A 16,799-nucleotide genomic window follows, 5' to 3' on the forward strand; every position below is an offset into this window, starting at 1 on the left:
CTTACAAATGAGGTCAGTAACACTTGGGGTAAAATAGGCCTACACAGCCAGTGCGGAAATGGGTAATATGTCAATCTACCTAATTAGGAAAGGCAACACGTTAGCATTTAGGTAAACATTACGGCAGAGGCCTGCATTAAGGTAGGCAGTAGAGTGGCGTGAATTATTTAGGCAAGACGTGTAATGTTATTAAGGTAACGTGCAGGAAAGTCCTGGATTTTGAGGTAAATTGAAGGGGAAATTGTGAGCCCCTGAGAGTGAAAAACGAAGCAATGGAGGTAACGTAGCCAGAAGAAGGTAACGAGGACCATTAAGGGAAACATAAGAGATCAATGGTAGGGGGAAGATAGCTTCATGGGGGTTGGGTAATCACTAAGGGAGGGGGAGGGGGAGGGGAACACACGGCCACTGGAGGTAGTGATGGGGAACACTAAGGTAAACACTAGGCGCTAAGGTAGGTTCAAATGAACATCACAAGGGGTAAGATGATGAGGTAAGGTAATTATCAGGAAGGTAAGATGATGAACATTGAGGTAGAGATTTTGGGGAGCATGATAAACATTAGGAGATGCTGTTCACTTAGGTAGAAGAAGGAATGAACACTGAGGTAAATGATTGGAAGATGAGGGAACATTGAGGCAAATAAATGGGAGATGGGGAACACTTAGGGAGATGATGAGGTAGGAGGAACACTGAGGAAGATGGTGAGGGAGGTAATTTAGCACTAAGGATAATGAAAAGGGAGATTATAAACCCTTAGGTAAATAAGGAAATTATTAGTAGACAGGGATATTATGTGCACTGAGGTAAATTACAGATAGAGGTAAGTGACACACATCATTAGGGTAACCAATGTGCAGCCTCAAGGTAAGGGAAGTGACTTGGGTATACAGTGGACAGATATAACTATTCTTAGAGTAACTAATCTTAGGTAAACACTTAGGTAGTGGGAATAATATGACTATAACAGAATCAAAGTGAGATCACTAAGGTAAAAAAAAGCAGGGGTAAAATATGAAGCACACAGATAGGCAAGACTAAGGCAAAGGTCCAAGCAGGGAAATTAAGGTAAAACAAGGCCTCCAATATCACCCCGAGAGAAGAAATGAGACAATCTAAATAATAAAATAAGCCCCTCTATTGTATTATTTACACTGCGGCATTTGTAAACACATTGGAACATTTTTTTTTTATCCAGGAGGATAACATGACTTGACCACAGAGCATGGATTCTTGTTTTGTAAATGAGATAGGAGATAAGAGGTTGATTTATGTTAATGATATCCATCACTAGAGAGATGGGTTTTGGGGGTAGACTTGGGAGATAGTTTGCAGGTCAAATAGTTATGTGGTTGCCATAAGCAGAATTGAAAGATGTATTACAGACACAGATAACTTTGAAATGAGTGTTTTTATGTGGAAACAGGAGATAAGAAGAGGAAGGGAAAGCGAGGACAAAACACAGGAGATAATGGAGTGAATCTATGATAATGAAGGGGGAAGAAAGGTAGAGACAAGAAAGATACCGAGAAGCAAGGAAAGATGGCTAGGAAACAAATGACACGTGGAAGATAAGAAGGGAGAGAGAGAGAGAGAGGGAGAGGAGGAGAGAAAGTAGCGAGGAATTATTGGATCACATTATAAGAGATGACTGACTGACTCAGCACGACTGAGGGAGGATTGATTCAGGAACACTGAGGAGGGTGTTGACACCTACACTGACGTGTGAGGTAATGAGTTAGCGTGTGAGGGGTGTAGGTAGACGGTGATGGTGGCACTGTTGGTGGGGGTGTGTGGGGGAGGGGGACATGCTGAAGGGGGGGTTGTTGGGGGAGGGACAGCCATCAGAGGGAGTGCCAGGGACACTAACATAAACTTCTCGATAACTTGGCCCGGTGTCACTGTGGTTTTGAATGACTTAGTAACACTAAGAGTGAGGAGACGTGAGAGTGACCTGACGTGTGTGTGTGTGTGAGAGGACGAGAGAGAGAGAGAGAGACAGAGAGAGAGATACACAAGCAACTTTCTGCGAAGCAAAACACACAAAACAAACGGTTGGATTTGATATTTACGTTCAGGTGAATAAAAGGATATAGTAGGCTGCACTCCGTCGTAGTGTGGGTCCGCCGGCGAGCAGTCGGAGGCGCGGTCGTGGTCGGCGCCGTGAAGGAAGCGAGAGAAGGAGTCCGGCGAGGAGGCTGCGAGGAGCGCCGGGTGTAGGAGCGGGTGGGGGTGCGGTGGCGGGGGCCCCGCGGGGGACTCCTCCCGCCGCCCGTCCATGGGGGACGACGCCCGGTGCCCGCCGTAGTAACTTGGGTATAGTAAACTGGTGTCGTGCAAGGATGGGTTGGGGATGGCGACGGAGGTGGGTAGCGACACTGGCAGGAGGGGCGGGGGTTGGGGGAAGGAGGTGGGGCGGTGGTGTGGGTGGTGGTTCATGGGCGGCGGGGGAGGGGAGCTGCGAGGGGACGTCTGCCCACCCATCCCTGGCAAGGGACCGTAGCGGGGGAAGTCCTCCAGGAGGCGTCCTACGGTCCGGGGCGTGAGGCGAGAGTCCGTCACCTTGTGACGCTTCTTCTTGGGCGTCACCACTAGCGGTAGGGCTTCGTCCTGCTCGGGCTCCATCCCGCCGTAGGGGGACGACTGCCCACTGGGGATCATGCCGCCCATGGGGGGCAGATTGCCGTGGAAGAACCCGTGTGGGGGCTTATAGAGGGGCGGCCGGAGGTGGGGCAGATTGAGGTTATTGAGGTTGTTCTCGGAGCCAGGGTAGGGGGAGAGGTTGAGGGGGCCGTGGGGGGCGGGCATGCCGTTGAGCCTGGGCATGTTGGGAGGCCCTCTGGAGTCGAGCATCTTGTGAGACCGCGGGGACCGAGACCGCTCCATCAGCTGCGAGGCAATATCCCGGTTGAGCTGCTCGGCGGCCACTTCCGCCTGCTTGGTGAGCAGTTTTCTCTGCTGCACGTACTTGTTGACTATGGTGTCGATGATGACGGCCAGAGACGCCGTGATCTCCGTCTTGAGCACGTCGGCCAGGCCCTCCAGGTCCGTCACCTGCGACCCCAGACTCAAGTTCCGCAGCAGCTGCAACTTCTCGTTCAGATCCGTGTTCTTCATGTCGTTTTCTCTCTGTAATCGGGCCTCTTGGTTGCGTATTAATCGCTGGGCGTAATCCAGGAGGTAGGAGGAGGCGTCGTTGGAGTCGTTGGAGGAGGTGGAGGTGGGAGGCTTCGGGGAGGGTGGGCGCTGAGGCTCTGGGGAGCGTCTTCTGACACTCAGGTCAATCTGGAGGCCCCCCTCCTCGCCGCCCTCGCCCACCCTCGACTCGGCCTGCTCGTCCTCGTCCAGCCGTCTGGTCTTGTTGTCAGGCTCGGCCGCAGCCTCGCCCTCCTCGTTCTGGGAGTCGTAGTTGGGGCGCGTCTCGTGCTGCTGCGGGAGGTAGAGTTTGCGCTTCTTGCAGCCGTTGACGGTGGTGTTTGGGGTGGGGGAGGAGCGGATCACACTCACGATATTCTCCAGACGTTTCCTGGGTTCTGGGGAGTCTGTGCGCGGACTGTTCTGACTCATAGTCTCCTCCACCTCGGACTCACAGCGCGCGTCCTCCGCCGAGACGCTGTTCTCATCCCTGCCCGCGTTAGTCTCCTCGTTGTTGGCCTCTACAGAGTCCGTCGCCCCCTTGTAACTATTATTATTGTTGTGTAAGGAGCGGGCGGCCTCTATCTCCTCCATAGTAAGAAGGTCCCGTTTACGTCCCTGGAGGATTTCCCGCAAGAGCACGTTATCAGGCTCCGGCCCCCGAATCACAGAGTTCACCGCATCAGCACTATGGACGCTAGAGCTCGTCACTTTGTCCAACACACCCATGTTTGACACTGTGTCTTCAGGCGGGCAGGGCGCCACAGGCTTGGTGTGGGCGCCGAACAACTCACTTAGCATACCGCGCGAACCCACCGTGGGTGGGGGGTTGAAATAGTTCACAAATGGTAGTCCACAAAAGGGTTGACTTGCACTGAAGAGGTTAGGAGCACTTCCCGGCCTGACTGCATTAACACTAACACCACACAAGTTGGGTAAACTACTGAAGGCCGAGTAAGAGTTCCTTGGCTCTCCGGCGTCTACTCTTGTTCTGATCCGTTTCGGTTTCTTCGACAGCTTTTCTCCTAGCATGAAGCAATCGCTTTCTTCGTCGTGAGCCATTGCGGTAGGGAGCGCGCCGATTGGCGGAGGATGCATGGAGGGCGGAGCGAGAGGTAGTGGCGGCCAATAGGGCGGCGCTACGTCACGAGGCCCGATTCTTAAGCCACCAACCAGGCTGCTTGGCTCATCCGGTGCGCCTGTAAGGGTAAGAAAGACGTACGTGAGTATGCTGAGGATGCGCAATGGCGACTTCTTCGCGGTTTATAATATATTATAATATCTAATTATATTAAATATGTTAATTATATTATAATACAACATGTAATAGGAAAGTATATGAAAATAAGTGAAATAATCAGCCAGTCCAAATGACATAGAAAAAGGTACCGACTCCGGACATGGAATCATCTAAATAGTGGCCGCTGGCATATTTGCCGCGTTACAATCGCACCCCCGTCACATGAGGACCCCTCCCTGTAGCCCTTTCCAGAATCACCAATGAGGCTCATGAGAAAACAACTCGTGCTAACTTATCCAATTATATGAAATAAAACTCTCTCTCGTATAACATACATTAGTTACTCGAGATAGCTTCACAGATCATTATGTACGTACGCCTGCAGTAAAGAGATCACTCATAATATTTAATCAACGCAGCGATATGCATGAATCCAGCTTACTACGGACCGCCAGTGCATAAAACCAATCCTCAAAATACTATCAAACATTACAAATATATTTGCACGCGCGTGTGTGTGTGTGTGTGTGTATATATGTAATCAAATATGGATGCGAGAGATGGGTATGACAAAGCATGACAAACGGGGGGGGGGAGGTAGAGAGAGAGAGAGATTGCGTAATATGAATATAGAAGCCAGCGATGTGGGCTGCATCGTTGCCGCTCCCCACTATTCAACAATAAGGACAAGAAGAGCGGGGCGCCGCCGCGCTAAGCCAGACTCGCGTGCGAATCGCAGCACTCAATCCCTTTATATTTTATAAGGAGGCTACCAGCGAAGGAATTGCGCTAAGTGGGTTCCGAGGACACCAATAGGCTTGATGGCTGTGAATGTATAAGCCTCCGCTGCATCAAGATAGCCAAGGATAAGTGCTTATCTTAGAAGAAACTGACAGAGTACATGCGCTGTCTTAGGTAAGTGGTCAAGGGGATAGTAGGAAGAGAAGACACAACAAGAAAGAGAGAGAGAGAGGGGGAAGGGACACTGAACGTGTGTGTGTGTGTGAGGGGAAAAAAAGAGGGAAAGAGAGAAAGAGAGGGGTTGGACGTGGGGTCGTAGCAAGGGAAACGTATACAAACATTTATTTATATTTTTTATCAATAGCTACTGTGAGACAGCACGGATAGGCGCGCGCGCGCACACACACTCACACACACTCTCACACACACACACACACACACACACACACACACACACACACACACACACACACACACACACACACACACACACACACACACACACACACACCAAAAATACCATCACTTCATGACACGTGGTGAGAGAGAGAGAGAGGGGGAGGGGGTGGTGAAACAAAAAATAAAAAAATAAATAAATATCAGGTGAGAGGAGAGCGGGATATCATGAATGAAAAGTGTGGGAGGGAGGGAGAGAGAAGAGAGAGAGAGGCGAATATAATAGAGGGAAACAATGGAATATTAGTGGATAATTAAGGAAGGGGCCATAGAAAAAATACATTTATAATGCAAGGAGAGTGTAAGGATGACTCAAACCATACAACAGTGAGGAAGGAGAGTGCCGAGGATTAGGATGATAAGGAAAACATAGAGAACGCAAGAAAGAGGAATCAAGATAATAGGAGTGACGAAGAATTGAAAATATACCAGAAAAAAATAGAGGGCAAAGAATGGAAAGCGGAACAAGTATGAATGAGAATGAAAGGTGAAGGAGGGTGACGAAAGGAGGATGTAGGATAACGGAAGGATGGAGGAGGAGGAGGAGGAGGAGTGCTCGCGCGACTCTTCACGATATCGATCGTCTGGCCTCTGGTCAGCTGTGGCGACGGTGTTGCCGTAAGCCCATCCCCCTCCGCCGCCCGCCCGCCCACCACGGCGGCCGCCCGCACACCCACCGCCACCGCCCGCACACCCACCACCGCCGCCCGCACGCCCACCGCCACCGCCCGCACGCCCACCGCCACCCGCACGCCCACCACCGCCGCCCGCACGCCCACCACCACCGCCGCCCGCACGCCCACGGCCGCTCGAACCCCTACTGTCACCCGCACGCCCACCACCGCCGCCCGCACGCCCACAAGCCATCTCCAGGTGTGTGGGTGGTGGTAGTCGTGACAAGGACCACAACTACCATTGCCCACACACACCTGACACAAACCGCATGACCGTCATTACCTACACCACACAGGTAAGGTGAGACATGATCACCACCTACAAAATTCTGGGGGGAATTGACAGAGAAGTCAAATACAAATCTTTAACACGGGTGGAACACGAACAAGGGGACACAGGTGGAAACTGAGTACCCAAATGAGCCACAGAGACGTTAGAAAGAACTTTTTCAGTGTCAGAGTAGTTAACAGGTGGAATGCATTAGGCAGTGATGTGGTGGAGGCTGACTCCATACACAGTTTCAAGTGTAGATATGATAGAGCCCAGTAGGCTCAGGAATCTGAACACCAGTTGATTGACGGTTGAGAGGCGGGACCAAAGAGCCAGAGCTCAACCCCCGCAAGCACAACTAGGTGAGTCCACCTTACACCTGTCACAGCCCCTCACTATAATTAGCCATACACTCTCAATATCCGCTCTGTCACCCACCACGTGACTGTCATTCACGTACCTGTCACCCACCATGTGACTGTCGGTCACCACGTGACTGTCACCCACCACGTGACTCGGCCACCACGTGACTGTCACCCACCACGTGCCTGTCACCCACCACGTGACTGTCACCCACCACGTGCCTGTCTCCCACCACGTGCCTGTCACCCACCACGTGACTGTCACCCACCACGTGCCTGTCTCCCACCACGTGCCTGTCTCCCACCACGTACCTGTCACCCACGTGCCTGTCACCCACCACGTGCCTGTCTCAAACCACGTACCTGTCACCCACGTGCCTGTCACCCACCACGTGCCTGTCACCCACCACGTGCCTGTCACCCACCACGTGACTGTCACCCACCACGTGACTGTCGGCCTCCACGTGACTGTCGGCCACCACGTGACTGTCGGCCTCCACGTGACTGTCGGCACCCACGTGACTGTCGGCCACCACGTGCCTGTCACCCACCACGTGCTTGTCACCCACCACGTGACTCACCCACCACGTGCTTGTCACCCTCCACGTACCTGTCACCCACCACGTACCTGTCACCCACCACGTGCTTGTCACCCACCACGTGCCTGTCACCCACCACGTGCCTGTCACCCACCACGTGCCTGTCACCCACCACGTGCGTCACCCACCACGTGCCTGTCACCCACCACATACCTGTCACCCACCACGTACCTGTCACCCACCACGTGACTGTCACCCACCACGTACCTGTCACCCACCACGTGCCTGTCACCCACCACGTGCCTGTCACCCACCACATACCTGTCACCCACCACGTACCTGTCACCCACCACGTGACTGTCACCCACCACGTACCTGTCACCCACCACGTGCCTGTCACCCACCACGTGCCTGTCACACACCACGTGCCTGTCACCCACCACGTGACTGTCACCCACCACGTACCTGTCACCCACCACGTGCCTGTCACCCACCACGTGCCTGTCACCCACCACGTGACTGTCACCCACCACGTACCTGTCACCCACCACGTGCCTGTCACCCACCACGTGCCTGTCACCCACCACGTGCCTGTCACCCACCACGTGACTGTCACCCACCACGTGACTGTCACCCACCACGTGCCTGTCACCCACCACGTGCCTGTCACCCACCACGTGCCTGTCACCCACCACGTACCTGTCACCCACCACGTGACTGTCACCCACCACGTACCTGTCACCCACCACGTGACTGTCACCCACCACGTACCTGTCACCCACCACGTGCCTGTCACCCACCACGTGCCTGTCACCCACCACGTGACTGTCACCCACCACGTACCTGTCACCCACCACGTGCCTGTCACCCACCACGTGCCTGTCACCCACCACGTGACTGTCACCCACCACGTACCTGTCACCCACCACGTACCTGTCAGCATCCATGTGCCTGAGTGCTTCCAGCCGCCTGTCGGCATCCACGTGTTTTGAGTGCTTCCACGCACTTGTCACACACACACACCTGTCACTACTGTCCACGTGCCTGTCACTGTCTACGTGCGTGCCACTGTCTATACACGCCTGTCACTGCCCACGTGTGCGTGCCACTGTCTATACACGCCTGTCACTGCCCACGTGTGCGTGCCACTGTCTACGCGAAACGCCCGTCTCTGGCGCCACACACCTGCCAGTGTTCGCGCGCTCGTCGGCATTCACGGGTGTGTCGGCGCCACGCGCGAATTGCCTTTCACGCCTCAATTGTAGGCCCCCCCCCCCCCGCTCCCTGTCCCCCTGTCCCTCCCCGCGCCTATTGCCTTCCCCTGCGCCTGTCTCAACCCCCGCGCCTGTCTGCCCCCTCGCGCAGATCTCCGCCCACAAATGCTACCCCATCAACGCCGCGACCGCCTGACTGACCCCCGTCGCGGAGGACCAGTGTGGGTCGTGAGCACGTCACTCTTACACGTCTCTGTCTGTCTGTCTCCTCCCTCACCCGTCTGTCTGGGGGGGGGGGTGTCCCCTCACCCGTCTGTCTGGGGGGGGTGTCCCCTCACCCGTCTGTGGAGGTGGTGTCCCCTCATACGTCTGTCTGGGGGGGGGTGTCCCCCACATACACACACCCCACATATGTCCTAGGAGGTCCCACGACCACATATCTGATGTGTGACAGTTGAGTGACAGTGAGATTTGAGTGACAGTGACAGTTTGGGTGACAGTGACAGTTTGGTGACAGTGACAGTTGTTGGGTGACAGTGACAGTCGGGTGACATTGACAGTCGAGTGACAGTTGAGTGACAGCTGAGAGGGATTGCTGCAGAGTGAGTTCTTGGACGTACACTTAAGTCCTCCACGTTGGACGTACATTTAAGTCCTCCACGTTGGACGTACACTTAAGTCCTCCACGCTAACACCTTATTCACTAACGTTACTTCTGTTTCGTACACCACCTTCTGTCTATCCCCCCTCCACCACATCCCCCCCCCACCCCCTCTTCCTAGGACCCCCCCGTTACCAGAGTCCTAGGGTCCCTAGGACATGGGAGAGGGGGGGGGGAGGAGGGAGAAGGGGATGCTCGAAACCCTAGACAGAAAAAGAGGAAAGACTTCTGGGACAGAGACTGAGTTTCGGATAGAAGGGGGAGCAGGGTGCGAGAACAGGGGGGGGGGCTGAGGAGGTGCCAGGAGGAGGGAGTGCCAGAAGAGAGAGGAGGTGCCAGAGGGGGGGGGGTAGGGGTGGGTAGGGGAGGCTTAAGCATTGTCAATGGCAGCTTTTTTAAAAAAAAAGTTGACCTTCACCACATCTATACCTGGCTTACTGTCCCCTGGCTTGTGTGTGTATATATATATATATATATATATATATATATATATATATATATATATATATATATATATATATATATATATATATTATTGCTAAGAGGCAGTGTGATGACACCGTATGGTTTCGGTGTGGCGAAAGTTGCCGATAATCTGCCGCTTCTCACACATTGTTACCAGTCCGCCGCCGATTGAGCAAAGCTGTTATAGTTCATCAAATATTGAAAGTGACGACATGTGTCTCTCTCTATCTGGCCGTCAAATGATAGCTCCGTGATGGTTTATCTCCGTGCGGTAGGCAGAGATATGACGCCATAGCGACAGCTTTTTAGACTACCTTCGGTCGTTAGGCCGGTTTAACTCAGTTTGAAATTTGCGCGCCGAAAATGTTTGTTGACTTCCGTTTTCTGTGGTAAACGGAATATGTATTATAAACGGGAAGGTTGTTAAAGTTACGACATATGTGTGCTTGGCGCATTGACCTGTTAGGGAATGTATATATGTAGATATATATATATATATATCGGTAAGGAGGGGAAACAATGGGTTCGTCTTTATAAACGGGCGAAATCGGTGACCGCAGGTTGGCAACATCGGTGACGTAATCAGTGTTTGTTATTGTTTTTATTGACATTATTCTCGGCTCTTATTGGCGGAGAGCCGCCGCGGTGTTTGGTTAGTGCTTGTTGCTACCACCACCACCACCCATGGTGCTGGTGGTATCGTCACCACCTCCCATGGTGGTGGTGATTTTATATATATATATATATATATATATATATATATATATATATATATATATATATATATATATATATATATGTATATATATATATATATATATGTATATATATATATATATATATATGTATATATATATATATATGTATATATATATATATATATATATATATATATATATATATATATATATATATATATATATATATATATATATATGTCGTACCTAGTAGCCAGAACGCACTTCTTAGCCTACTATGCAAGGCCCGATTTGCCTAATAAGCCAAGTTTTCCTGAATTAATATATTTTCTCTAATTTTTGTCTTATGAAATGATAAAGCTACCCATTTCATTATGTATGAGGTCAATTTTTTTTCATTGGAGTTAAAATTAACGTAGATATATGACCGAACCTAACCTATCTTTATAGGTTAGGTTAGGTAGCCTAAAAAGTTAGGTTAGGTTAGGTAGGTTAGGTAGTCGAAAAACAATTAATTCATGAAAACTTGGCTTATTAGGCAAATCGGGCCTTGCATAGTAGGCTGAGAAGTGAGTTCTGGCTACTAGGTACGACATATATATATATATATATATATATATATATATATATATATATATATATATATATAAGGGGTAAACAGAGGTGAACAGGTGAACAATGGTAAACAATGATAAACATTGTTCACCTGTTCACCTCTGTTTACCATTGTTCGCCTCTGTTTACCATTGTTTACCCTTGTTCACCTGTTTACCATTGTTTACCCTTGTTCACCTGTTTACCTTTGTTCACCTGTTCACCTCTGTTTACCCTTGTTCACCTGTTTACCATTGTTTACCTCTGTTTACCATTGTTCACCTGTTCACCTCTGTTTACCATTGTTCACCTGTTCACCTCTGTTTACCATTGTTCACCTGTTCACTTCTGTTTACCATTGTTCAGCTATGTTTACCACTGTTCACCTCTGTTTACCACTGTTTACCTCTGTTTACCACTGTTCACCTCTGTTTACCATTGTTCACCTGTTCACCTCTGTTCACCACTGTTCACCTCTGTTTACCACTGTTTTAAACTCTTATCGACCTTTTCCTGCTCTCATGTGCTCTTTTTAATCCCCTGATCAGGTCTCTCCAGTTCGACTCGGGCCATTCCAGCCCCCAGCAGAGCCCCTACAGTCCTCCCCCAGCGGCGCTGAGAGCGAGAACTGTGACCCGGGGGAGCAGACACGAACGCGGGAAGCAGACACGAACCTCCAACACCGCAGAGACATCACCGACCGCCTTGAAGACACTGTAGCAGCTCTGGGAGCAGGAACTGGGTCATTCCCTCCCCCCTGGCCTCTATATCAGACCTTCCCCAGACCCTTCAGATCTCCTCCAGACCCTTCAGACTTCCCCCAGACCCTTCAGATCTCCTCCAGACCCTTCAGACTTCCCCCAGACCCTTCAGACCTCCCCCAGACCCTTCAGATCTCCTCCAGACCCTTCAGACCTTCCCCAGACCCTTCAGACCTTCCCCCACACCCTTCGGACCTTCCCCCAGACCCTTCAGACCCCCCCAGACCCTTCAGACCTCCAGATCCTTCAGACCCCCCCAGACCCTTCAGACCCCCCCAGACCCTTCAGACCTTCTCCAGACCCTTCAGACCTTCCCCAGACCCTTCAGACCTTCCCCAGACCCTTCAGACCTTCCCCAGATCCTTCAGACCTCCCCCCAGACCCTTCAGACCTCCCCCCAGACCTCCCCCCAGACCCTTCAGACTTCCCCCAGACCCTTCAGACCTCCCCCAGACCCTTCAGACCTTCCCTCAGACCCTTCAGACCTCCCCCCAGACCCTTCAGACCTCCCCCATACCCTTCAGACCTCCCCCCAGACCCTTCAGACCTCCCCCCAGACCCTCAGACCTCCCCCAGACCCTTCAGACCTTCCCCGAGACCCTTCAGACCTCCCCCCAGACCCTTCAGACCTTCCCCCAGATCCTTCAGACCTTCCCCCAGACCCTTCAGACCTTCCCCCAGACCCTTCAGACCTTCCCCCAGACCCTTCAGACCTTCCCCAGACCCTTCAGACCTTCCCCAGATCCTTCAGACCTCCCCCCAGACCCTTCAGACCTTCCCCCAGACCCTTCAGACCTCCCCCCAGACCCTTCAGACTTCCCCCAGACCCTTCAGACCTCCCCCAGACCCTTCAGACCTTCCCTCAGACCCTTCAGACCTCCCCCCAGACCCTTCAGACCTCCCCCATACCCTTCAGACCTTCCCCCAGACCCTTCAGACCTCCCCCCAGACCCTTCAGACCTTCCCCCAGACCCTTCAGACCTTCCCCCAGACCCTTCAGACCTCCCCCCAGACCCTTCAGACCTTCCCCCAGACCCTTCAGACCTCCCCCCAGACCCTTCAGACCTCCCCCCAGACCCTTCAGACCTCCCCGCAGACCCTTCAGACCCCCCCAGACCCTTCAGACCTCCTCCAGATCCTTCAGACCTTCTCCAGACCCTTCAGACCTCCTCCAGACCCTTCAGACCTCCTCCAGATCCTTCAGACCTTCTCCAGACCCTTCAGACCTCCCCCCAGACCCTTCAGACCTCCCCCCAGACCCTTCAGACCTCCCCCAGACCTTTCAGACCTCCCCCAGACCCTTCAGACCTTCCCCCAGACCCTTCAGACCTCCCCCCAGACCCTTCAGACCTCCCCCCAGACCCTTCAGACCTTCCCCCAGACCCTTCAGACCTCCAGACCCTTCAGACCTCCCCCCAGACCCTTCAGACCTCCCCCAGACCCTTCAGACCTCCCCCAGACCCTTCAGACCTCCCCCAGACCCTTCAGACCTTCCCCCAGACCCTTCAGACCTCCCCCCAGACCCTTCAGACCTTCCCCCAGACCCTTCAGACCTCCAGACCCTTCAGACCTCCCCCCAGACCCTTCAGACCTCCCCCCAGACCCTTCAGACCTCCCCCCAGACCCTTCAGACCTCCCCCAGACCCTTCAGACCTTCCCCCAGACCCTTCAGACCTCCCCCCAGACCCTTCAGACCCCCCCAGACCCTTCAGACCTCCTCCAGATCCTTCAGACCTTCTCCAGACCCTTCAGACCTTCCCCAGACCCTTCAGACCTCCCCCAGACCCTTCAGACCTCCCCCAGACCCTTCAGACCCCCCCCCAGACCCTCCAGACCTCCAGATCCTTTAGACCTCCTCCAGATCCTTCAGATCTCCCCCAGACCCTTCAGACCTTCCTCAGATTCGGAGCTTTGCAAGCCTCTTATAAACTCCCACTTGTCTATTTGTGAAATTGATGCATGGAATTTGACAGCAAGTCTTACGTGCTCTCCTGAGTGCTTTGTCAAGGTCTGATTGTGTGATTAGGACCAGACTTACATCTCAACGTCTAATCAGCGTTTAGATTAGACGTTAAGATGTAAGTCTGGTCCTAATCACACACTCAGACCTTGATAAAGCCCTCAGGAGAGCGCGAAAGACTCGCTGTCAATTTCTATGCATCAATTTCACAAATAGACAAGTGTGGGGTTGTTATCCTATGTTGTTGTGTCTGCGAGAAGACATTACCGTTATCTTTCGTGTTCTTGATATCCTCATAATGCATCCTAAGTTTGCCAGTGTTGAACACGTGGCTCTGTGACTATAGCCATCCTGTGTGATGGGCAGGTTTAGCATCACGTAGCTAGTTCTTGACACACACTGTACTCCCCTTCATATAGTCTAGGGCAGCTAGTTCTTGACACACACTGTACTCCCCTTCATATAGTCTAGGGCAGCTAGTTCTTGACACACACTGTACTCCCCTTCATATAGTCTAGGGCAGCTAGTTCTTGACACACACTGTACTCCCCTTCATATAGTATAAGGCAGCTAGTTCTTGACACACTCTGTACTCCCCTTCAAATAGTATAAGGCAGCTAGTTCTTGACACACACTGTACTCCCCTTCATATAGTCTAGGAGCCCAGATTCACAAAGCAGTTACGCAAGCACTTTCGAACCTGTACATCTTTTCTCAATCTTTGGCGGCTTTGTTTACAATTATTAAACAGTTAGTGAGCTCCGAAGCACCAGGAGGCTGTTTGTAACAATAACAACAGGTGATTGGCAATTCTCAAGCTTGTAAACTGTTTAATAAACGTAACCAAAGCCGTCAAAGATTGAGGAAAGATGTACACGTTCGTAAGTGCTTGCGTAACTGCTTCGTGAATCTGGCCCCTAGATTAGCTGCATTAATGATTGTATTTCTAAATGTATTAATAATAAAAAAATAGTTGCGTCCTGTCTCTTTCCTTTTCCCCTCTACCCCCTATTCACCAAGACTTCTCGCCAGACCACTATTCCACCTTTTCTCCTCCTCCTCGTCTCTTCAACTACACAGCCGCCACTGGGACCGGCGGTGTGAGTCAGGAGATGTATGGAACGCTCTCCATCTTGTGGTAATTTAACACTGACCGGGACACTCTCAGAGAGGGAGGAGGGAGTGGGAGGGAAGAAGAAGTAGGGAAAGGAAGAGGACAGAAGAGAAGTGTAGCGTGGGAGGGGAGTCAAAGACGGAATAGGTGGGAGGACGAGTACCACTACATACTCTCAAAGAACACTAGTATGCAAAAGCTACAAGCAGTGGAGAATAAGGCGCTAAGGAGAGCAGCCAAACACCGTCCACCGTATGACCAGACAATCCAGGAGCTCCAGGAACTCCTGAACACACAGCCACTAAACATCAGACTACAGCACCAAGCCATCAGGGTGTGGAACATCATCCTAATGTTAGAGACCCAATGTTAGAAACATTACTCCAAGATGAGACGCCCCACTCCCACAGCTGGTGGCCCAAGATCAGACGCCCCACTCCCACAGCTGGTGGCCCAAGATCAGACGCCCCCACTCCCACAGCTGGTGGCCCAAGATCAGACGCCCCACTCCCACAGCTGGTGGCCCAAGATCAGACGCCCCCACTCCCACAGCTGCTGGCCCAAGATCAGACGCCCCACTCCCACAGCTGGTGGCCCAAGATCAGACGCCCCCACTCCCAGCTGGCGGGCAAAAATCGCGATTTTCGCCGCTACCGGCCAAAAATAGCGCGATTTTCGCCGCTAGCGGCCAAAAACCGTGCGATTTTCGCCGCTAGCGGCCAAAAATCGGGCGATTTTTGCCGCTAACGGCCGAAAACCGCGCTATTTTCGACGCTGGCAGCCAGCAACTATGCGATTTTTGCAGCTGGCAGGCAAAAATAGCGCGATTTTCGCCGCTACCGGCCAAAAACCGCGCGATTTTCGCCGCTAGCGGCCAAAAACCATGCGATTTTCGCAGCTGGCAGGCAAAAATCGCGATTTTCGCCGCTACCGGCCAAAAATAGTGCGATTTTCGCCGCTAGTGGCCAAAAACCCTGCGATTTTCGCCGCTGGCGGTCAAAAATCGGCCGATTTTCGCCGCAAGCGGCCAAAAATCGCGCGATTTTCGCCGCTAGCGGCCAGAAAGTATGCGATTTTTGCAGCTGGCGGGCAAAAATATCGCGATTTTCGCCGCTACCGGCCAAAAACCGCGCGATTTTCGCCGCTAGCGGCCAAAAACCATGCGATTTTCGCAGCTGGCGGGCAAAAATCGCGATTTTCGCCGCTACCGGCCAAAAATAGAGCGATTTTCGCCACTAGCGGCCAAAAACCGTGCGAATTTCGCTGCTAGCGGCGAAAAATCGCGCGATTTTCGCCGCTAGCGGCCAGAAAGTATGCGATTTTTGCAGCTGGCGGGTAAAAATCGCGCGAATTTCGCCGCTACCTGCCAAAAACCGCGCGATTTTCGCCGCTAGCGGCCAAAAACCATGCGATTTTCGCAGCTGGCGGGCAAAAATCGCGATTTTCGCCGCTACCGGCCAAAAATAGCGCGATTTACGCCGCTAGCGGCCAAAAACCGTGCGATTTTCGCCGCTAGCGGCCAAAAATCGGGCGATTTTTGCCGCTAACGGCCGAAAACCGCGGTATTTTCGACGCTAGCAGCCAGCAACTATGCGATTTTTGCAGCTGGCAGGCAAAAATAGCGCAATTTTCGCCGCTACCGGCCAAAAACCGCGCGATTTTCGCCGCTAGCGGCCAAAAACCATGCGATTTTCGCTGCTGGCGGGCAAAAATCGCGATTTTCGCCGCTACCGGCCAAAAATAGCGCGATTTACGCAGCTAGCGGCCAAAAACCGTGCGATTTTCGCCGCTAGCGGCCAAAAATCGGGCGATTTTTGCCGCTAACGGCCGAAAACCGCGGTATTTTCGACGCTAGCAGCCAGCAACTATGCAATTTTTGCAGCTGGCAGGCAAAAATAGCGCAATTTTCGCCGC

General features: G+C 52.3%; 2 protein-coding genes across 4 annotated transcripts in view; one reads left to right on the forward strand and one right to left on the reverse strand.

Moving 5' to 3' along the window:
* LOC123767493 (homeobox protein prospero) overlaps window positions 1–4,330 on the reverse strand; it is a 38,209-nt gene extending 33,879 nt beyond the window's left edge. For 2 of the 3 annotated variants that reach the window (XM_069310522.1, XM_069310521.1), the window contains exon 1: window positions 2,073–4,328. In XM_069310522.1, coding sequence (XP_069166623.1) covers window positions 2,073–4,233 — 2,161 coding nt within the window. In that variant the 5' untranslated portion in view covers window positions 4,234–4,328. Of the gene's footprint in view, window positions 1–2,072 lie in introns of all 3 variants that reach the window. The other variant, XM_069310523.1, reaches the window with a different exon arrangement.
* A 946-nt stretch (window positions 4,331–5,276) lies between these two features.
* Window positions 5,277–13,761, forward strand: LOC123748015 (uncharacterized). Its single transcript, XM_069310299.1, has 3 exons — window positions 5,277–5,290; window positions 6,172–6,445; window positions 11,599–13,761. Exons 1-3 carry the CDS (start codon window positions 5,277–5,279, stop codon window positions 13,759–13,761), a joined length of 2,451 nt encoding a protein of 816 aa, XP_069166400.1.
* The last annotated feature ends 3,038 nt before the right edge of the window (window positions 13,762–16,799 follow it).

This window comes from Procambarus clarkii, chromosome 67, assembly GCF_040958095.1.
Source record: "Procambarus clarkii isolate CNS0578487 chromosome 67, FALCON_Pclarkii_2.0, whole genome shotgun sequence".
In the NCBI taxonomy this organism is placed as follows: Eukaryota; Metazoa; Arthropoda; class Malacostraca; order Decapoda; family Cambaridae; genus Procambarus; species Procambarus clarkii.

Coding starts and splice junctions, on each gene's coding strand:
- LOC123748015 (XM_069310299.1), top strand. Junction 6,446..11,598: donor CGCCCACAAGCCATCTCCAG/GTGTGTGGGTGG, acceptor TCCCCTGATCAG/GTCTCTCCAGTTCGACTCGG.